General features: G+C 42.5%; 1 protein-coding gene across 1 annotated transcript in view; it reads right to left on the reverse strand.

The window, feature by feature from the left end:
- LOC110533841 (relaxin receptor 1-like) overlaps positions 1-21,513 on the reverse strand; it is a 97,995-nt gene extending 76,482 nt beyond the window's left edge. Inside the window, exon 1 of the mRNA XM_036989348.1 lies at positions 21,405-21,513. Coding sequence (XP_036845243.1) covers positions 21,405-21,513 — 109 coding nt within the window. The remainder of the gene's footprint in view (positions 1-21,404) is intronic.
- Between the last annotated feature and the right edge of the window lie 1,901 nt (positions 21,514-23,414).

A 23,414-nucleotide genomic window follows, 5' to 3' on the forward strand; every position in this document is an offset into this window, starting at 1 on the left:
CTGACCTCCTCCCTACAGGCTGTCTCATCGTTGTCGGTGATCAGGCTTACTTACCACTGTTGTGTCGTCAGCAAACTTAATGATGGTATTGGAGTTGTGTTTGGCCACGCAGTCGTGAGTGAACAGGGAATACAGGAGGGGACTAAGTACAGACCCCTGTGGGGCCCCAGTGTTAAGGGTCAGTGTGGCAGACGTGTTGTTGCCTACTCTTACCACCTGGGGGCGGCCCGTCAGGAAGTCCAGGATCCAGTTGCAGAGGGAGGTGTTTAGTCCCAGAGTCCTTAGCTTAGTGATGAGCTTTGTGGGTACTATGGTGTTGAACACTGAGCTGTAGTCAATGAACAGCATTCTCACACACTTGTAAGTAAGCATTTCACTGGTTGTATTTGGCGCATGTGGCAAATAAAGTTTGAACCTACCACTGCTACTACAACAACCTACCACTGCTACTATTACACCCTACCACTGCTATACTACTAAAAGGATGATGATATATGAGTGATGGATATTCCTAGACATGTATGTCCACTACCGACAAGACCGACTACTTTAAATTATTAAGACACTTGACACAATCCATAAGAATTTTATACCGACCCCAATATTAAACATTACCTTAAATGTATTATGACCCAAATTGGGTTTCGATGGGAATATAAATATGTTACTCGAACTCTCTACATTCTCTGCTGCCCCATAGCAAATAGTGTGTATTCAGCCAGCTATTGTAGCTGCCATGTATCTGAACAGTATGGCTGTAATGATGGGGCGGTGAGTCGGAAGCAAGTGCAGGTGAAACGTTTTAATAAAACAACAAACCCAAGAACACGACACTAACATAAGGCAGTACGCCGATACACAAGAACAATACCAACTGGTGAGTGAACATGGGAAAGGGGTGGAAATTATGAAGGTAATGGAGTCCAGGTGTGAATCATAATGATTCATAATGAATCATAATGATTCACAAGTGCAGGTAATGACCATTCCCTGGACTGGTGGTTATTACTCTGGTGATGTCATATGCCAGAGGGGAGGCGCAGGAGTACACGTGACAGTACACCCCTCTGAAGTGCGGTTCCAGCCGCAGGATGACACCGACCAGAGGGACGACCCCAAGGAAGAGGAGCGGGTCGGTCCGGGTGGTGAAGGTGGAATCCACGGATGATGTTTGGGGTCCAGAATGTCCTCCACTGGAACCCAACGCCGTTCCTCTGGGCCATAACCCTCCCAGTCCACCAGAAACTGGAGCCGACCCACATGACGTCGGGAGTCCAGTAGGGATCTAACAGCATATGCCGGGCTCCCCTCAATCTCCGGGGGGGTGTCGTGGGGGACAGCATCAGCTAGGAGTCCAGGAACAACCGGCCTGAGAAGGGAGACATGAAAAGAGGGTGGCATACGGTAGTGACTGGGTAATTGTAACCTGTATGTCACCTCATTGACCCTCCGGAGAACCTTAAATGGCCCCACAAACCAGGGGCTCAGTTTCTTCCTCTGGTAGAGGGCCAGACACGATCCCCAGGGGTCTCACTGCGGTGACGGTCTGCCTGCTCCTTCTGACGGCGGATGGCGCACTGGAGTCTCATGTGTGCTTTGTTCCACACCCCCTCCGCGCGCCGGAACCACTAATCTAGCCGGACAGGGCCGGCTCAAAACCCAAAACACACTGGAAGGGGCTCAACCCAGTGGAGGAGTGATGTAAAGAGTTCTGGGCGTACTCTACCCAAGGAACGAAACGTGCCCACTCACCCTCATCTTGTTTGTCAAGTCAACCAGCGTTTTTTTTGTATTCAGCTCCTGCTTTTCCTCAGTCTCTCATTTCTCGTCCTCCTGGTTTTTAGCCTTGCCTGTCCTGACCCTGAGCCCGCCTGCCTGACCACTCTGCCTGCCCCTGAGCCTGCCTGCCGTCCTGTATCTTTGCCCCTGATGCAGACACGGTGTGCATCTGGGTCTTACCTTATCCTGATACCATAGTTCAATAGAGTTATGGCCAATTTAGCTTTCATAAATGAGCAACAGGTTGTACTATTTTGTTGTACATCCTGTTTCCACTTTGTTTTGTATGAAATGTAAATAGATTGAACAGAAAATCCTGTCTATGCTATTGATTGTTATAAGCACTGTATGTTTTACCAATGTCAGAAAGACAAATTGGGCTGTTGGCGCAATCCATGAGTGAAAATATGTGTTGAAATGTGCCATTCTAGAGGCTGGTATTGTCCATTTACACAACCATACTGTAAAGTTAGTATGTACCAGCATAACATTAAAACGTTAATGTAATTTAAGTAGATACTATTAAACAAATTACGTTGACTTTTGGTAGGACAACTATGGACAGTACTGTAACTGTTGATAGTCATATGTTTCATGTCCTTCAAGGTTAGTCAGTATGTCCTCAGGAAGTGTTTAAAGCATTCCAAAACACAATAAACATACATTATGGATCTAAAAACCCCAAGCAAATGTCTTACACACACAAATGGTTACCAATTTTTTCAAGCAGGAACATTAAATACACTCCCATCTGTTTATGACTTGGGCTGTGTCTGATATTTAGAGAGAGTCGATATAAACGAGTGAGAACGTATTAGATCCCCTGCTTCAATGTCATTCAAAGTATAACAATTTAAATCAGACTTTCAACAGACTTTTTAAAGAAAACTACACTTTTTGTTTGAGTTGGCAGGTTAGATGCATCTACACTCTTTAGTTTATTGTGTGTAATGATAACCGACTGAAGTAATAGTCCAGTCCAGTCTTTTGCAAACATTGCTCTGTCATGTTAATGAAATTAATCATCCTAATTGCAATGGTTGTTGACCCTGCACAGACTTCATCCAGGCTTCCATCCAGAATTTATGAAGTTCAACTGAAGTTTCTATACTCAAGTTCAAACCCTGCATTTGTGTGTGTTTTTAAGAGTTTCAGTTATCCAATTTACCAAGTTATCATCCAATATTTTCTAAGGATCTTTTGCTAGCCAATGTGTTGAGCAAATGAAGTACCCTTCTTCAGTCAAACAATGCCTTGTCGATTAAATGCATTTTTCTTGCCTCGCTCCCGTCATTCCTAAACTGGAGCATACAGAGGCCATTAGGAGCTACAGTTTGCAGGCTTTCATAAACCCCTGCAGCAATGAGTCGTTTTTTGGGTTATCTTGTTTGCTTTGCTTATTATGAATAGTTTAGGGTCATGGTGGGAGGGGACAGAAGAGAAGTATGCCATAGCTGCAGGGCAGATTTAACATCCCTAATGGAGCCTCACTGTGATTCTCCAACCATGCCACTTTCACAAATAGACAGCCTGTCCCTCTGTCTTTCAGTTCTCCAGATATCGCTTCTGTTTTGAGCGAATACATTTTTTGGGTGTGTGTGTGTATGTTTTATCACTGTGTATTCTCCATTTCCTGCTTTCCTTTTCATACGAAGATCATTGACCCTGTAGAATTCCACCCAGGTTCTAGAAAGTTAAGTCAGCACTTGAGGTCGTCCTGTGTTTCACACAGGATGCTAAAGAGCACACAGCTGCTTCACTTCCCGCCAGTGTATCAGGGACAAAATAACCATTAAGAACAATAGCTAATGTAATGCCACAGAGACATCTATATTATCTAGGGGAACTGTCCCAAAAGACTGGAGTGGCTGGAAGGTTGTATGACTTTTATTCAGAGCCTGAGAGCAGCAGAACAACAGTGGGGTTCATGAAAATGGTTACTCCCATTGACAATAACCCAATTATCTGTACACAATTAACAGCCATTCAGGCAGACTTTACAGAAAGCATGAAGATAGTGTTGGTATATTTTTCAAATTAATTATCTTACAGTTCCATGATTTTCCATATTCCATACAGTGCATTTGGAAAGTTTTCATTTGACTTTCCCACATTTTGTTACATTACAGCCTTATTCTAAAATGGATTAAATTACATGTTTTCCTCATCAATCTACACACAATACCCCACAATAACAAATAAAAAACAGGTTTTTAGACATTTTTGCAAATTGCAAAACCCCAAAAATAAATACTTTATTTATACCCTTTGCTATGAGACTCAAAATTTAGCTCAGGTGCATCCTGTTTCCACTGATCATCCTTGAGATGTTTCTACAACTTGTTTGGAGTCCACCTATGGTAAATTCAATTGATTGAACATGATTTGGAAAGGCATACACCTGTCTATATAAGGTCCTACAGTTAACAGTGCATGTCAGAGCAAAACCAAGCCATGAGGCCAAAGGAATTCTCCGTAGACCTGCGAGACAGGATTGTGTCAAGGCACAGATCTGGGGAAGGGTACCAAATTGTTTTTTCAGCATTGAAGATCCCCAAGAACACAGTGGCCTCCATCATTCTTAAATGGAATCATTTTGGAACGATCTTCCTAGAACTGGCCGCCCGGCCAAACTGAGCAAACGAGGGAGAAGGACCTTGGTCAGGGAAGTTACCAAAAAAACGATGGTCACTCTGACAGAGCTCCAGAGTTCCTCTGTGAAGATGGGAGAACCTTCCAGAAGGACACCCATCTCTGCAGCACTCCATCAATCAGGTCTATATGGTAGAGTGGCCAGATGGAAGCCACTCCTCAGTAAAAGGCTCATGACTGTCCACTTGGAGTTTGCCAAAAGGCACCTAAAGGACTTTCAGACCATGAGAAACAAGATTCCATGATCTGATGAAACCAAGATTTAACTCTTTGGTCTGAATGCCAAGCGTCACATCGGAGGAAACCTGGCACCATCCCTATGGTGAAGCATGATGGTGGCAGCATCATGCTGTGGGGATCTTTTCAGCAGCAGGGATTTGGAGACTAGTCAGGATCGAGGGAAATATGAACGGAGCAAAGTACAGAGAGATCCTTGATGAAAACCTGCTCCAGAGCACTCAGGAACTCTGACTGGGGCAAAGGTTCACCTTCCAAAAGAACAACAACCCTAAGCACACAGCCAAGAGTAGCTTCGGGACAAGTCTCTGAATGTCCTTGAGTGGCCCAGCCAGAGCCCGGACTTGAACCCAATCGAACATCTCTGGAGAGACCTGAAAAGGGCTATGTCGCAACGCTCTCCATCCAACCTGACAGAGCTTGAGAGGATCTGCAGAGAAGAATTGGACGAACTCCCCAAATACAGGTGTGCCAAGCTTGTAGCGTCATTGGCTAGTTCAATGACGCTACCTGGCAGGTAGCCTAGTGGTTAGAACATTGGACTAGTAACCCAAAGGTTGCAAGATTGAATCCCCGAGCTGACAAGGTAAAAATCTGTTGTTCTGTCCCTGAACAAGGCAGTTAACCCACTGTTCCTAGGCCATCATTGAAAATAAGAATTTGTTCTTAACTGACTTGCCCAGTTAAATAAAGGTAGAAAAAAAATATCCAAGAAGACTTGAGGCTGTAATGTGCTTCAACAAAGTACTGATTAAAGGGTCTGAATACTTATGCAAGTATCTGTTTTTTTAAATATATTTGCAAAAATGTCTAAAAACCTGTTTGTGCTTTGTCACCATGGCGTATTGTGTGTAGATTGATTGGGATATTTAAAAAAAAAAATCCATTTGAGAATAAGGCTGTAAAGTAACAAAATGTGGAAAAAGTAAAGTGGTCTGAATACTTTCCAAATGCACTGTATGGTCGGTAACCTTGTAGCATGGTCACAGTATGTTATAATTGAAGACAATAATCTGTGAAGCAGTGATTTGTATAAGGCTACTAATCAGTGTAACTTTTTCGGAATAGGCCTAGATTTGGGCAAGTGTCAGTGTTGTATTTACAAGCTGTGGAATTGTTTGAGGCGCTAATTTCATAGTTTTAAACCACACGTGCAGAATAATAATCTGTGTGATGTGGCAGTGATATAACTGGGCAGAGTTAGAGGGAGGGAGGGGCCAATAGGTCACAGCTCCGGCAAACAGCATATTGATTTCTAAAGGTTTCCATGGGTCATTATTTCAGCTCTAGTCATTATCCCCAACAACTAACTTTCAGAAGGATTGTAGGGTATCAATGGGCATAGTAGTGGTGCCTGTGTACTGTACAGTTCAAGAGATTCTCTTGCTTGTGAGTTGATTGTTGAATGTGATATGATACCAACTCGACTACACTTGTGAAAACCTATGATATTATATCAATTTAATTTGGATCAGATCAACTGTAGGCTTTGAATGCATTGAGAAATATACATAGCCTGATGGGTAATTTGTCTGATGGACTTTGGTGTATCAGACACAGACACCTCTAATGAGGTGAGGCTTAACATTTGATCAATACCTCTGCTTTAATCCTGACCTTGATCCAGGGCATCATTCCAGGAGGATTGATCTAGTGACAGGGACAAAGCCCAGCCCAGAGTACACAGACTTCCAGGCACAATCATTATATCTGATGATCTTTGACATCAGTAACATATACCATGGTATAGGAATAGGTGTTGTTGCTTCCATTGCTCAATGTACTTCAGATAAACTAGCCTATATAAGTGACATGATGTTTGCATTATGGATTCAACCATTATTTGAAATACATGTATTTTATCTGACTGAGGTGCAGTAAGGTCTACTTTCAGAATGATGTGTAATATCAACCACAGGAAGTAATCCCTCATCTGTACAGTGGCAGGAAACATCTGAAACATCTGAAATCTTCCAAGTGCATGAAGGGCACATGTTTCTGTCTTTCCTGTCTCTCCTCTGTTGCTGATGGCAGTGTTGCATGTTACAGCCTCTCCACCATATGAATTAATCTCCTGCAACTCCCACAAGTTACTGAGCTATCAGACCAGGAGGCTAATGGCTACATGATCTGTCCTATATATCACACAACCAAAGAGGATGTTAACACAGTACTTAGTTATCCTCTACTCTCCCTGTGGAGAACAAGGATGCACACCCACAACATGCTGACCTTGGTTGGTGTGGTGTGGCAATTCAACTGGCTGAAATATGCAAAAGATGTATCATTAGCCTTCACGCAGGCTTAATTTGTCACCATTTGCCGTGAGAAGATTATAGGTAACAGAACACTGCCCATCCTGTGACGCAAATGGCAAAGGGATCACTTATGACATTACCTTGGCTCTGAAATGCCAACTCCCGAACACTATGAATTCTAAACGCTTGCTAGAGTGATGTATGGAAGTACTTTAGTTACTCTCACTTGTATTTTTAGCACTGCTTGACAGTCTAGCGTTGAAGTCGTAAAGTGTTATTGTTTTTGTTAAGGCTCTTGTTTATCTTTCCTTGTTTCTTGCACTCAAGGCCTTGCACGTCTCTTTGGATAAGCTCCCCAATAAAGAAATCCAAAGGTAAATAAGATAAAACATCTATCTATAAGTTTATCCACTGACTGCTGTGTTTTCTCTCTCCCAAATTTGTGACAGGTATATTCTCTCTTTACAAAAAGGTATTGTACTGTATAGGCGGAAAATATGTCCTCGGGAAATGAGGTACACATTTTGATTAGAAGGATACTCAGGATCAGGCAGAATCTATAACTGAAAGGCCTCATTTAGATGCTTACATTGGTGAGCAATAGAATACAACAGAATATAATGATGAACATTTTCTGTTATATTATAGAAGCATAATGGAAAGTTCAACAGGACACGTCCATTAAATGATATCAACCAACATAAAATGCTTGCTTGCATGACAATAGGTCAGAGTGCAGTTCAACCATGAGTAAGTACAGTAGAACCAATGAGACTAGTCTCCAGCTGAGCTTGGTCCTGAGCCCGTGATGCCTGTAGAAGCTAAAATAAGGAAATTCCTCGCTGGCAGCCCATGTGTGATAAACAGTCCCAGCAGCATGGGGGGGTTTCATGAAGGGAGATGAATTAGTTAGTTATATACCGTTTGTAAATATTATGAATCTGTTCAGGGTTTTCAGGTTCACAAGAAACACTTAACATATGGACTAGTCAGACAGTTACTATTTAATTCACCATCTCAAAATGGACACAGTACACAATTATTTTAAACAATCTTCGCTTTTTGTTTAATGTCATTCCTGAATCATTTTATATCTCTGCATGAAGTGGCAAGATAACGAAACAATATTGGTTTTACAGCTCTCCAAAGTATTTTTTCAATATTAGATTTTCAAATCTGTTTGTTTGCTATGGCTAGCTAGCTAGCTGGATGGCTAATGTTTTCATTTAAATAATGCAGCAGCAACAAATGTTTTGTTGTTTCACCTGCCAGTTGGAAGGTGGAGACTGTGGTGTCTGAGATATCAGAGAGGCAGAGGGACTGTTTCCGACCACTGCTGATGTGTGGTTGATTGTCTTAAGCTTTACTGCAGCCAAAGCATCCAGCCAAAGCATCACCAAGGCTTAATGTCGGCAATGTCATCTACCTATGGAGTGGCTAGAGCGTTGGGCCAGTAATCGAATCCCTGAGCTGACAAGGTAAAAATCTGTTGTTCTGCCCATGAGCAAGGGGTAGAACAACAGTGGTCCCCGGCCAAAGACGTGGATGTCGATCAAGACGGCCCACCGCACCTCTCTGATTCAGAGGGGTTGGGTTAAATGTATTTATTTAACTAGGCAAGTCAGTTAAGAACAAATTCTTATTTTCAATGACGGCCTTTGAACTCTAGGGTACAACAGTGGGCACTGTTCAGGGGCAGAACAACAGATTTGTACCTTGTCAGCTCGGGGATTTGAACTTGCAACCTTCCGGTTACTAGTCCAACGCTCTAACCACTAGGCTACCCTGCCGCCCCAAATGTGGAAGACACATTTCAGTTGAAAGCATTTCCCTTTACTATGGAGGAACTCGGAACATCGGACAAAGCGATGGGCCATGATGAAGAGCTCCTGGCTTGTCTGACAGACTGACTTTCCCCCTGGATGTACTGTACCATCGTTGCGCCTCCCGCTCAAGCCATGCTGACTTTTGCATCCTTAATTTGTTGTTCATTGATGAATGATGTATTTTGATAACAAAAGGACCACAATGGAAATAAGTTTGTAAACTTTTTGTGTTATCCTTGATGATTTTAAATGCATTGTATCCACATTTGTAGTTTAATTGTTATATTCATATAAGAGACATTTCCCGTGTGGACTATTGCCTCATCCCCTGTCGACCTAAGGCCTAGCTTACATATACTGTATATATATTATTTCTGGGTATCACTTTCCTTTGGATTATTATGTAGACTAACACTTCAAAAGTAAGGTTAGTGAGGCTCTGCACCAATATCTCAAGCCTCGGCTAGCCACATTAGTCCATGGGCCAGACCCCCACATTTCTCATATTGATTTTCTTGAAGGTCTATGTCCCTAGAGTTGGAAAATGTGTGATACTGTAGCAGTGCAGCAATAGGAGATTTCTCTGTTATCACTCTCTTTCATCCCTCTATCCCATTCATTATTCCCATAGAGATTTTACTCTATGACAAACAATGTCAATATACAGTACAACAAATTATTTATCACATATACCCTTTAATCATATATCATTGGAAAGCTTAGATTGACAACTATCAATCAGACACATAACTTTGAACTCTAGGGTACATATCAGAATTACCTGTATAAATTGCTTTAAAAAAATGAAACCTGATACATTTTAAACTTAGCTTGACAAGTGGTTCATGAGGTTACCTTTCAAATGCTTTATAATATAACCAACTTTGAAAATGCCATCTACAACTATTGTTTAAGAATAACCCGTATTGTGCAACAAACTTGAGAATGTTGGAAGCATAGCCATAGTCCCAGTCAGTTTTTGATAGAAAGTTGCGGTCTCCTCCCACCTATAAGGAAAACATCCTGTGGTTACCTAGGTTACCCTATTGTCTCAAAGCAAAAACCTGACCTTTTTCAAATGCAATTTTCTTGTTGTCTGCTTGTTTTAGTCAATTACAAAACTACATTTAAGTACAACATGTCTAAAGATTACCTTTCAGCATTGTCTGCTCCCGAGTGTTCTCACTACTTAGAAAAACGTAATATTCTAGGGCTTCCCTCATACCCATTTTCATGACAGCCACATGAGTGTGTAAGTGTTAGCCACCGACTGGAACATTAAGCTAGCCAAGACCAATCAATCAAATGTATTTATAAAGCCCTTTATACATCAGCTGATGTCACAAAGTGCTATACAGAAACGCAACCTAAAACCCAAGTCATGCACGGTGAAGCACGTAGAAGCAAAGTGGCTAGGAAAAACTCCCTAGAAAGGCAGGAACCTAGGAAGAAACTTAGAGAGGAACCAGGCTCTGATGTGGAGATTATAACAGTACATGGCCAAGATGTTCAAGTGTTCATAGATGACCAGCAGGGTCAAATAATAATAATCATAGTGGTTGTAGAGTGTGCAATAGGTCAGCACCTAAGGAGTAAATGTCAGTTGGCTTTTCATAGCCGATCATTCAGAGTTAGAGACAGTAGGTGCAGTAGAGAGAGAGAGTCGAAAACAGCAGGTCCGGGACAAGGTAGCACGTCCGGTGAACAGGTCAGGGTTCCATAGCCGCAGGCAGAACAGTTGGAACTGGAGCAGAAGTACTACCAGATGGACTGGGGACAACAAGGAGTCATCAGGCCAGGTAGTCCTGAGGCATGGTCCTCGGGCTCAGGTCCTCTAAGAGGAGAGAAAGAGAGAAAGAGAATTAGAGGGAGCATACGTACATTCACACATTACCGGATAAGACAGGAGAAATACTCCAGATATAACAGACTGACCCCCAACACAAACTATTGCAGCATAATTACTGGAGGCTGAGACGAGAGGGGTCAGGAGACACTGTGGCCCTGTCTGGCTATACACCCAGACAGGGCCAACCAGGCAGGATATAACCCCACCCACAAACAAACTGACTATACAGCTACAAGTAGTGAGTGGAGTTTTAAACTGACAATATTAAACAAGTTAAATGTCTTACCTGTGATTAAATGTTTTCCACACACATAGTTATGTGTAGCCTACTTGGACACCGGGTTCCTACATTTCCCACTCTCCCACATTCAATAGCCTGAAGCCACAGGTCTCTTCTCACATGCTATATTTCCCTATGTGGGAGCATTGCGAACCATACTGTAGGTCAGGATTTTTTACCTGGTTACATGTACATTGAACAACACAGCAGCTTTTCCCCATTGCACGGTGGTGGAAAATTGTGTTCAATAAAGAAAGTATGCAGATCTTTCTAGTTGTTTTCCGCCTTCTCACCATTAAATCGAGTTAACGAGGAAATCGACGCCTTTGCAGAATCTCGCAAGCTTTACACAACAGCATTGTCTCTTGAGCATCGATACCTCTTGAGAACCTCTAGAAAATGTCCATTTGCTGTTGTCAATGTGAAAACGGTCATTGTTTGTTTGCAATTAGCACATAATGTTAATTGACTGGAATCTAAGGGTAATACCTGGATACGTTAATCAGACACCGAATGTGTTTGTCAAGAAAATACACAACCACTGTGTGCAGTATATATGCAATTTAAATTATGGCTTGTCACTAGTACTATTGATACACCCAATCTCCTTGTCTGCTCTGAGACCAGGTGGCAAGCTGTGGTTTCCGCTAGCCTATCTAGGAGCTCAGTTGGGTTGAGCTGCCACAGTCCCCTGCATATTGGAATGTTGACTCTTCCCTAATGTGGTATGGGCCCAGGGCCAGATACAGCCAGTACACACAGCAGCTGTTTTTTTTGGGGCCCTGCCTGCTACCCTCTCAGGATTTTCTGAGGTCCTGAGTGAGGCCTATGTCATTCTTAAGCAGGAGAGCATTTATTATAGATTGGCTATGAGTCAAGTATATAATAGGTGTCGGGATGGTGTTGGATCCTTATTGTAATGTGAGGTGTCCGGCTACTATCAGTCTCTGCATGTTAATTTTGTTTTTAATTGGAGTTGATGTGTTGCACCTGGTGGTGGGTGTTGACTCAAGCTTAGCCAAAAGAACACTACTAGACGTTCATTTCTTCTCTCTCAAGTGCAGTGGTCGCCAACCGGTCGATATTCATCGAATGGTCGATCTTCAAGGCATCCATAGTTGATCACCAAACATTTCTGTAGAAAAGCTAACGATAAAGACCTAAAGGCTTGCGCTTCCTTTTATTTTGTGTTGCACTGTTGGCGGTAGGTGACCTTGATTAAGATTATGTGGCTAAATCGAGTGCACCTACTACACCGGCCAATCGGATAGCTCAAATCACTGTGCCTACCTATAGCTTCCACGACCCCGGCCACAGCAACGTTTGATACTATCCTAAGTGAGATTTCCTAACTTTTAAAAACATGGGCAGAGAGCAGCTAGGACAACTATAGCTCAGCATTAAACACCATAGTACCCTCCAAGCTCACCATTAAGCTCACCATTAAGCTCGAGGACCTGGGTCTGAACCCTGCCCTCTGCAACTGCGTCCTGGACTTCCTGACGGGCCGCCGCCAGGTGTTGAAGGTAGGAAACAACACCTCCACTTTGCTGATCCTCAACACTGGGGCCCACAAGGGTATGTGCTCAGCCCCTTCATGTACCCCCTGTTCACCCATGACTGAGTGGGCACGCACAACTCCAACTCAATCATAAAGTTTGCAGACGACACAACAGTAGTAGGCTTGAGTACCAACAATGACGTGAGGGCTCTGGGAGTGTGGTGCCAGGAAAATAACCTCTCACTCAACATCAACAAAACAAAGGAGATTATCTTGGACTTCAGGATCACCCCCCTATCCACAACGACGGGACCGCATTGGAGAAGTTGGATAGCTTCAAGTTCCTTGGCGTACACATCACTGACAAACGGAAATAGTCCACCCACACAGACAATGTGGTGAAGAAGGCGCAACAGCTATCATCCAGAAATCTAAGTCAGAACAGGTGCATCAAAACTGGAGCCGGGAAATTGAAAAATAGCTTCTATCACAAGGCCATCAGACTGTTAAACAGTGATCACTAGCACATTAGAGGCTGCTGCCTATATACAGTACATACACTTGAAATAACTGGCCACTTTAATAAATGGAACACTAGTCACTTTAATAATGTTTACATATTTTGCATTTCTCATCTCATATGTATATACTGTATTCTATTTTACTGTATCTTAGTCTATGCCGCTATAACATTGCTCGTCCATATACAGTTAAAGTCGGAAGTTTACATACACCTTAGCAAAATACATCTAAACTCAGTTTTTCACAATTCCTGACATTTAATCCTTTAATCCTAATAGTTCCCTGTTTTTGGTCAGTTAGGATCACCACTTTATTTTAAGAATGTGAAATATCAGAATAATAGTTGAGAGAGTTATTTATTTACGCTTTAATTTCTTTCATCACATTCCCAGTGGGTCAGAAGTTTACATACACTCAATTAGCATTTGATAGCATTGCCTTTAAATTGTTTAACTTGGGTCAAACGTTTCCACAAGCTTCCCACAATAAGTGGGGTGAATTTTGGCCCATTCCTTCTGGCAGAGCTGGTGTAACTGAGTCAGGTTTGTAGGCCTCCTTTCTCGCACATGCTTTTTCAGTTCTGCCCACAAATATTCTATAGGATTGAGGTCAGGGCTTTGTGATGGCCACTCCAATACCTTGACTTTGTTTTCCTTAAGCCATTTTGCCACATTGTTGGAAGTATGCTTGGGGTCATTGTCCATTTGGAAGACCCATTTGCAACCAAGCTTTAACTTCCTGACGGATGTCTTGAGATGTTGCTTCAATATATCCACCTAATTTCCCTGCCTCCTGATGCCATCTATTTTGTGAAGTGCACCAGTCCCTCCTACAGTAAATCACCCCCACAACATGATGCTGCCACCCCCGTGCTTCACGGTTGGGATGGTGTTCTTCAGCTTGCAAGCCTCCCTCTTTTTCCTCTAAACATAACGATGGTCATTATGGCCAAACAGTTCTATTTTTGTTTCATCAGACCAGAGGACATTTCTCCAAAAAGTAAGATCTTTGTCCCCATGTGCAGTTGCATCCCGTAGTCTGTCGTTTTTATGGCGGTTTTGGAGCATCTTCACAAGATTATTTGCTGTTGTTCTGGAATTGGTTTGCAAATACTTATTTTCCACCATAATTTGCAAATAAATTCATAAAAAAATCCTACACTGTTTTTTTTTCTCATTTTGTCTGTCATAGTTGAAGTGATGATGAAAATTACAGGCCTCTCTCATCTTTTTAAGTGGGAGAACTTGCACAAATGGTGGCTGACTAAATACTTTTTTGACCCACTGTATTTGACAAATAACATTTGATTTGATTTGGACTGTCACAGAATAGAGCAAAGAGCTGCTGTTTTCATAAATGAGTTCATGTGTAAGTTTTATTCACCACTGTCAACACCAGTGGAAGAATGTCCCCTATCTCTGGTCAGTCTCACTGGAGGAAATTATTCTCTGCTGCTCTCTCCCTCCGCTGAGACTAATGTTGTGTTCAAAACAACTAGGAACTCGGAAATCTCTGACTTCAGTGCTTTCAAGGCAACTGGGAACTCAGGAAAAAAATATGACAACTGACTGGGAAAAATAGTTTTGAACGGTCATCCAACTCGGAAACTCAGTCATCTTTCTAGAGCTGAGAATGTTCGACCTGATGTTCGCTGACGCCATGATTTTGCCTAATTTTATCAGAGTTCCCATTTGTCCTGGAAGTACCATGACCATCTGATGCAGGTACCATCATCTAGTAAAAAACAAAGCAAATGATTTGCAAATTATAAAAATGTATGATCAGCTGTACCTTGCAGGTGTTACACCAACTAATCTAGACTACCATTCCAAAGTTTGGGGTCACTTAGAAATGTCCTTGTTTTTGAAAGAAAAGCACATTTTTTATCCTTTAAAATAACATCAAATTGATCAGAAATACAGTGTAGACGTTGTTAATGTTGTAAATTACTATTGTAGCTGGAAACTGCTGATTTTTTTAATTGAATATCTACAGTACATAGGTGTACAGAGGCTCATTATCAGCAACCAACACTCCTGTGTTCCAATGGCAATTTGTGTTAGCTAATCCAAGTTTATAATTTTAAACGGCTAATTGATCATTAGTAAACCCTTTTGCGATATGCTAGCACAGCTGAAAACTGTTGCCCTGATTAAAGAAGCAATACAACTGCCCTTCTTTAGACTAGTTTGGTATCTGAAGTGTCAGCATTTGTTACAGCCTCAATTACAGCCTCAAAATGGCCAGAAACAAAGCACTTTCTTCTGAAACTCGTCAGTGTATTCTTGTTCTGAGAAGTGAAGGCTATTCCATGTGAGAAATTGCCAAGAAACTGTAGATCTCGTACAACGCTGTGTACTACTCCCTTCACAGAACAGCGCAAACTGGCTCTAACCAGAATAGAAAGAGGAGTGGGAGGCCCCGGTGCACAACTGAGCAAGAGGACAAGTATATTAGAGTGTCTAGTTTGAGAAACAGACGCCTCAACTGGTAGCTTCATTAAATAGTGCTGCCTTCTAGGCAGAGTTGCAAAGAAAAAGCCATATCTCAGACTGGCCAATAAAAATAAAAGATTAAGATGGGCAAAAGAACACAGACACTGGACAGAGGAACTCTGCCTCGAAGGCAAGCATCCCAGAGTCACCTCTACACTGTTGACTTTGAGACTGGTGTTTTGCGGGTCTAAAGAAGGGCTTGTCTAAAACTAGACTAAAGAAGGGCAATTTTATTGCTTCTTTAATCAGGGAAACAGATTTCAGCTGTGCTAACATAATTGCAAAAGGGTTTTCTAATGATCAATTAGACTTTTAAAAGGATAAACTTGAATTAGTTAACACAACGTGCCATTGGAACATAGGAGTGATACAGTAGTTGCTGATAATGGGCCTCTGTACGCCCATTGGATTTGACAACACTTCCGGTAGATACTCACCCCAACGATAGGCATCCCATTTTCATGGAATCCAATTGGCTGCTACTTCATTCGCTAGCCTAGCAAAGGACAGTTTAATTAAAAACCATTAGTATTTAAATCTTCTCGATTCATCATTCATCCTTTTGGGATAATTAGGAGTGCAGCGCCATCTCCAATCCCTGGATTGAGGTACGTTTTTCGAGCCATATCTCGTGCCTGTTCCCGGTTTACATTCTGGCACTGCACCATTCCGGCTAGAGAGGGAAGTAAGGAGCGTCTAGTTTTGTTCTTTTAGTTTACTCAAGCTATGAAAATCTGTACTAGTAGATATTCTCCAGCATTTCTGAGAGCCTTTACAAGGGTCATACTACTGAAATTAGGATGATAAGCACCATTTACAACAAATGTCTGTAAAAAGAGCCTCAGTTCAACAGAAAATGTGAAGTAAATTATTTTTAAATAAATCTCAGAGACATACTGTACAGACAGCTCATGCACGGAGCTTGAAACAATCTGATGTCAGACTGACTCTACATTATCTATTCAGCAGGGTATTTTACAGCAATCGGGAGTCTCAAGACCACATCTGTAGCCTTGTAGAGTTATTTGACCTTTAGCACACGGTAAAGGGGAAATATCCCATAGCCTAAGATCATTGACACAGGAACTACAGTGCACCAGTATTCAAGACTAGGGGGACACTGGGGACACTGACCTCACTTTCATTTTGAGGAAGTGTAACCCATAAAACTTGTCTTGTGTATAATGCAGCTGTGACGCCTTCTCTTCTATATGCAAAAAAACATTGTGTACAAAACATCAAATCTGCAATATGTAACTTTTTTGGCGACCTGACCAAATTCACATAGATATGTAAGTTATAGATCTGTCATTGTCATTGAAAGCAAATCTAAGAAGCAGTAGATCTGTTTTAAGTGCGCTATTCTTTGCTTCCCGTACTCAAGTGTAATTTTTGCGTATTTTACTTTCAGTTTTGTACACCAAAAATATCATATTTTGGGTTATTGAAAGATATTTCACAGCGGTTTAGATGGTACAATGATTATTTACACTGATTGAAGTGGATTTATCAAGTGACATCAATAAGGGGGATCATAGCTTTCACCTGGATTCACCTGGTCAGTGTGTCATGGAAGGGCAGGTGTCCTTAAAATGGTTTGTACACTCAGCGTACGTCTGTTATGGACATTGGTATTCAGCCATGCTTCAGTGAACATAGGCTTATCCATTTAGGGGTTTGCTACTGTATTAGCTTGAACAGCAGGTATACTTTTTTTCAACCTACATTGCATAATACATTGCTTCCCTTGACCCAGATAACTCTCTTGTGCTGACATTGTGTTCAGTGAAAATTTGCTGATGTTCCAATATAAAAGCATCCCTGTAGCATTTATGTAGTTCTAACCCCCAACAATGTTTAGTAAACCAGCCTCACCCAAAAGACAAGGCCTTTGACATCCCACGTAATATTGACATGTTTGTCGGGAATACAGAAATGAACACAACTGGGCTATGCTAGGCACAGCAGAATGAATTCCGCTTGCCTCAAGCCAATGTTTCAGGTCAGAGTTACTACAAATTACAAAGGTGTTCAGAAAAATTGTAACCAGGGCATTTATAACAGTGCAGCATAACCAAACTGTAGTTGTGACCAATCCTAGCATTTACTACACAACATTTATTTGTATATTGGTGACAAAGGGGAAATGTCAGATTTTGACATTTGATGCGTGATTGCATCTGTTGTGCCAACCCCTCATTTGACACCTCCATAGGACAGTAGAGGCTGCTCAGGGCTGTTGCTCAGCATTGCAAGTGACAATAAATTAACTTCATGGTTGGCTTGTGTGTGAGGTCCTGTACTTCAGATTCCAGTGTAAATAAAACTATTTTATTTACTTGAAATCTGTGTTTATGGGAATTGTCCTCAGCAAGGACTCGTATGAGACACAGCTGAATAATCCATTTTCAGTAAGGGGTAAATATTGAACTTTAGATCACAAGGTTTTACACATCCTTTAATGTTCTGTCGAAATGCCTTTCATCCCCAGTATGTAATTGTTCTGGTTTGGTTATTTTCACATTAAAACCTACTGATATTATAGGTTTAACTTTTATGCAAAACAAATGGTTACATATGGGTGAGATTCTGTGGCCAGATAAGTCTCCTAAATAACTTGTGAAATGGGCCAAAGGTTTGTCAGAAAGTTTTTCTCTCTACCCTTCATGATGTTCCCTTCCCTCTCTGCTGTTTCTGCTTACTCTGCAGCTAGAGTTTGTCATGCTATGTGGGCAGGACTTTAATAACACCTTCCCAAAGTGCCTGGGTAAAAGTCCCTCTTATCACACTACTACACACACAACTCAGTTGAACCTTAAGACTGCAGTTGTGACACTAAATAAATGTGCATGCTGAAAGGTTCTGTTTCCTAGCTTCATACAGTTTGTACCTTTCCAGTTAACTTCACACAGCCAAGAGACACCATGGTCCGCTAAAGAGAAAGTTAGAGGATGTATTTTAATTAGCTAATAAGGGCAGAGTAAAAAAATATGCATTCTCTCGCCTGTCAAAAGGGGGTTCCAAACCAGTTAAGAAGACGAATTAAACTGATTTGAACTTATTTTATTTCATTTATTAGATTTTCAGGACTCCAAGCAAACATACATATATATATATATATATATATATATATATATATATATATATATATATTAACAGCAGATTCCAACCTTTGACCTTGTGACCACAGGGGAACAAAGCTGTTTGCAAACAACATCCTATAATGATCTGTGAAGAGACAGACGTGATATCACAGAGCTCTCGTAACAATTGATTCCTATTTTCTTTGCAAAAAGACTAACGTGAACATGTGGCATCAAGCTTACAGAGTTGAAGGCTTTCCAAACTAACTTCATGGTATATCTAAATTGTTCCAGAGAGCCTCTGAATTTCCAGTGGTTTTCCTCATGGGGGAGTGTGAGCTGCAGCCAAGCAAATTGTTCTTCTGATGACTTCACTTCCCACTGGCTTTCTGTAGGGGCAGTATCTTCTCTCCTTCATTCTTTGACAAGAAGGTGATGTATCCCGCTCGTTCCCTTAAGGCTGGCAGATCACCAGTGAACGTTTCATTTGGGGTTAATATCGTCAGAACCTGTTACCCTCAAGTGAGGTTTGGTCAATTAGAGAACTACTTTGGCCCGGGAATGAGAAATCCAGAGGGTTTTTGAGCAATACTTTTCCATGACCTGATCTTGTTTCTTTGTCAAAGGAGCTTTACGAATTAATGTACACCTTCATTTCAATTGGTTCACAATGGCTTGAAATTAGTTTTACAGCATATTGTAGTGGAGGAAATCTGGTTTGCCTGGCAGCTAAGTATAGGCATGATGCCTCCGCAAGTCTGGATTAGGACATACACACAACAGAAGAATGAAAGTGAAAGGCTTTAGCATTCTAACTTGGCTAATTTCATTCTGGACACTGTTGGGACAAATGGACTGTGACTCTATTTAACAAAATCACAAGTACCGCACCTATCCCTCACGGTGTAGCCCAGCAGCAGAACTGAAGTAAAACATGTGTTCAACCTCCTGATTCTAAAAACATCCTGTAGAACAGTCTTTTTGTACGGACAACTGGCTGGGCTGAATTTTCTCATTCACACACCTTTTAGATGAGTTTCCTGCTTATGTTCACTTCCTCAACTGTCATAAACCAAAGTGGTGGGTGTTATTTTAGATAGAAATTTGTCAAGCATAACAGATAAATATTTACAAAGGAATTTTCTATGGGAAGTTTTATAAACAAAAGGATAGTCGTAAACAACAAAATGTCATCACTGTATGTACAGTAAGCTGATTAGTTACAACTTGTCATCGCTAATCTACCCCTCCTAAAGAGTTTGTCCTTAGAGGATTTTTTTTTTTTTAACTTCCCCTTTCACGTGTTGCATGTCTGCCGTTTTCTTTACATTCCCCAGTGTAAACTGTGATCTGAAGCATGCTAATGAATTTTGGCCACCTATTCACCCTGTCCCAGTAAAGAGCAGCCCATAGAGGCTGATGCCAACACAGCTGTGTCTAACAACTTGTAACTGAACCCTAATGTGTACAGCTGTACTCGCCTTTAAACCCTAATGAGAGTGCATGTGAGAATGCTACAACCAGTTACCAACTTGGAACAATTTTGGCACATGAACAAGGCTTTCCCTCGGTAATAAAATTAAGCATTTTTTTATGACTAAATTGGTACAATGCTACCACAGAGACCCATCTCAGTATAGAGAAGTACAATTATATTTTAAAGAGCCATATGCTGGGACTAGGAGGAATAGTAGTGCTGTATTTGTACTTATAATGGATCCCATTTAGCTGCTGCCTTGGCAACAGCTATTCTTCCTGGAGTCCGTTAAAATTAAGGCAGTTGTACAATTTTAAAAACATTACAGTACATTCATTACAGAATTCACATCACACTAAGTGTGTGCACTCAGGCCCATAATCCACTACCACATATCTACAACACAAAACCAATGTGTACATATAGTGTATAGTGCGTATGTTATCATGTGTGTGTATGCATGTGTCTGTGGCTATGTTTGCATTGCTTCACAGTCTCTGCTGTTCCATAAGTTGTATTATCTGTTTTTTTTTTATTCTACTGCTTGTATCAGTTCCCTGATGTGGAATAGAGTTCCATGAAGTCATGGCTCTATGTAGTACTGTGCACCTCCCATTGTCTGTTCTGGACTTGGGGACTGTGAAGAGACCTCTGGTAGCATGTTGTGTGGGGTCTGAACTGTGTGCTTGTCGTTTAAATAGACAACTCGGTGCTTTAAAATTTTATTTAAAAAAAAACCTTATTTTACTAGGCAAATCAGTTTAGGACAAATTCTTATTTACAATGATGACCTAGGAACAACTGCCTTGTTCAGGGGCAGAACAACAGATTTTTACCTTGTCAGCTTGGGGATTTGAACAAGCAACCTTTCAGTTCCTGGTCCAACACTCTAACCACTAGGCTACCTGCTTCCCCAATATCTTTAGCAACAATTTCTCTCAGCCAATCATCAATCATTTTTGTAAGTGCTGTGCTTGTTGAATGTCCTTCCCTATAAGCATGCTGAATTTGTTACTGTAAAATAGCATTGTATCTGGTCAAACACTATTTTTTCCAAAACTTTACTAAGGGTTGGTAACAGGCTGTATGGTCAGCTATTTGAGCCGGTAAAGGGGGCTTTACTATTCTTAGGTAGCGGAATGACTTTAGCGTCCCTCCAGTCCTGAGGGCACACACTTTCTAGTAGGCTTAAATTAAAGATATGGCCAATAGGAGTGGCAGTATCGTTCGCTATTATCCTCAGTAATTTTCCATCCAAGTTGTCAGACCCCGGTGGCTTGTCATTGTTGATAGACAATTTTTTCACCTCTCTTCTTTTCACCATGACAGTACCACCCCTCCCTTCTAGGAGCGGCTTCAGCCGCAGAGCCAGGGCGACCACCACATAGTTGGTTGAAGGCCCGAATAAGACCCGAATCCGGGATGTCCCAGGCAGGCACCCACACCCGCTCGCTTCTCAGGGCCGTAGCCCTCCCAGTCCACCAAGTACTGTAGGGTGACTCGGATCCGACGAGCCTCCATCAGCACACCGGACAGTGTGGGCCGGGCGACCATCATCAAGTCGAGGGGGCGGAGGGGAAGGTGTTTTGGGAGAGAAGTGACTGGTTCTTACCAGCTTTACACGGGAGACATGGAAGGATGGACAGACCCTCATAGACCTGGGAAGCTGGAGAAAATAGGTGACCAGGTTGATGCGTATTAAAGTTCTTGAATGGTCCTATGTAGCATGGAGTGAGCTTCCGCGAGTCCACCTTGACCCGGTCGGAGGAGCTGAAGAGGCCTTCGGTGCCAATTTGCCTGGTGTTGGTGTCAGGCAGAGAAGCGGAGCAAGGAGGATCACGCTCTGATCCAGGTGCTGTGACATCGTTGAATGAACGCCTCGGCTGATGGCACCCTCGCTTCGGCCTATTGTTCAGGAAACAGGGGGGCGAACCCGAACTGACAGGCGAATGGCGACAGTCCAGTGGATCAGTTCGGCAGTGTGTTGTGAGCATACTCCGCCCAGACGAGGAGCTTGCTCTAGTTGCTGGCCTGGGTGGAGACGAAACAGGGGAGGAACTATCGAGCTCCTGGTTGGCCCGCTCCGTTTGCCCATTCAACTGTGGGTGGAATCCCGAAGAGAGACTCACCGACGCCCCAAACAGGGAGCAGAAGGCTTTCCAATACCGTGATGCGAATTGGGGCCCAAGATCAGAGACAATGTCCTGGCGAAGTCTGTGTAGTTGAGCCTGAGCTGGGGATGAAGGGCTTGGAGTCCCTCTCCTCGTTAGAGACATCGTGTTGTCGGGACAGGGCGTCTGCTTTCTGATTCTTGGATCCAGGCGGTAGGCTAGTGTGAAATCGAACCTGTTACAAAACAGAGCCCACCTAGTCTGGCGAGCGTTCAACCTCTTGGCTTCTTGAATGGAGACCAAGTTCTTATGGTCCATCCAGATCACGAAGGATGAGGTACCCCCTCCAACTAGTGTCTCCACCCCTCAAGGGCCCACTTAACTGCCAAGAGCTCTCGGTTGCCTACATCGTAGTTGCTAGAACCGCTTGGAGAGAAAGGCGCATGGGTGCAATTTCTTGTCCACCAGTATGCGTTCTGAAAGGGTTTTGGAGAAGATCAGGTTGTCATTGAGGTAAAGAAAGATGAACGATTCAACATATCCCTAAGAGTGTCATTGACCAATGTTTGAATGACTGCCGGTGAGTTCGATAATCTGAAGGGCATAACTAAATACTCAGAATGACCACTAAGGGTGTTAAAGGTAGTTTTCCACTCATCTCCCTCCCTGATTCTCTCCAGATTGTAAGCGTTGCGGAGGTCCAGTTTGGTGAAGAATTGGGTCCCTTGGTCCAACTCCAAGGCGGCTGACATTAGGGGTAAGGGGGAAATGATTCTTGATTGTAATCGATGCAAGGACGCAGGCCTCCATTCTTCTTGCCCGTGAAGAAGAAGCCTGCACCAGCTGGGGATATAGAGGGGCGAATGAAACCTGCTTCCAGCAACTCCTGAATGTAATTGTCCATGACTGCTGTTTCAGGGGTTGAGAGGGAGTACAGACAGCCCCGGCGAGGAGTTCTATGACACAGTCGTATGGATGATGGGGGAAGGGTGGCGGCTTGCCTCTCACTGAAGGCCTCCTGGAGGTCAAAGCATTCGGGAGTGAGAGCAGTGAAGTTTTGGTCTTCAACGGATGTAGCAGGACATGCCAAGGCTCTTAGTGGGGGTCTAAGACATTTAGTCTGGCAGTCCTTACCCCAGTCTAGTAGTTGTCGCATGGACCAGGAGAATAGTGGGTTATGTAGCGCTAACCAGGCGTACCCTAGGATAAGGGGTTTCTCGGGAGCAGTGATCAAAAGAAAACTAAGAGACTGACCAGAGCCAATGGGCTGTCCATTGAGGGTTTGAATCTGCAGAGGGATGGGACACGCAGGGGAATTGTAATTCTGTCCTGATCAATTAAAAT

The sequence above is a fragment of the Oncorhynchus mykiss genome, chromosome 10, assembly GCF_013265735.2.
Source record: "Oncorhynchus mykiss isolate Arlee chromosome 10, USDA_OmykA_1.1, whole genome shotgun sequence".
NCBI classification, from domain to species: domain Eukaryota; kingdom Metazoa; phylum Chordata; class Actinopteri; order Salmoniformes; family Salmonidae; genus Oncorhynchus; species Oncorhynchus mykiss.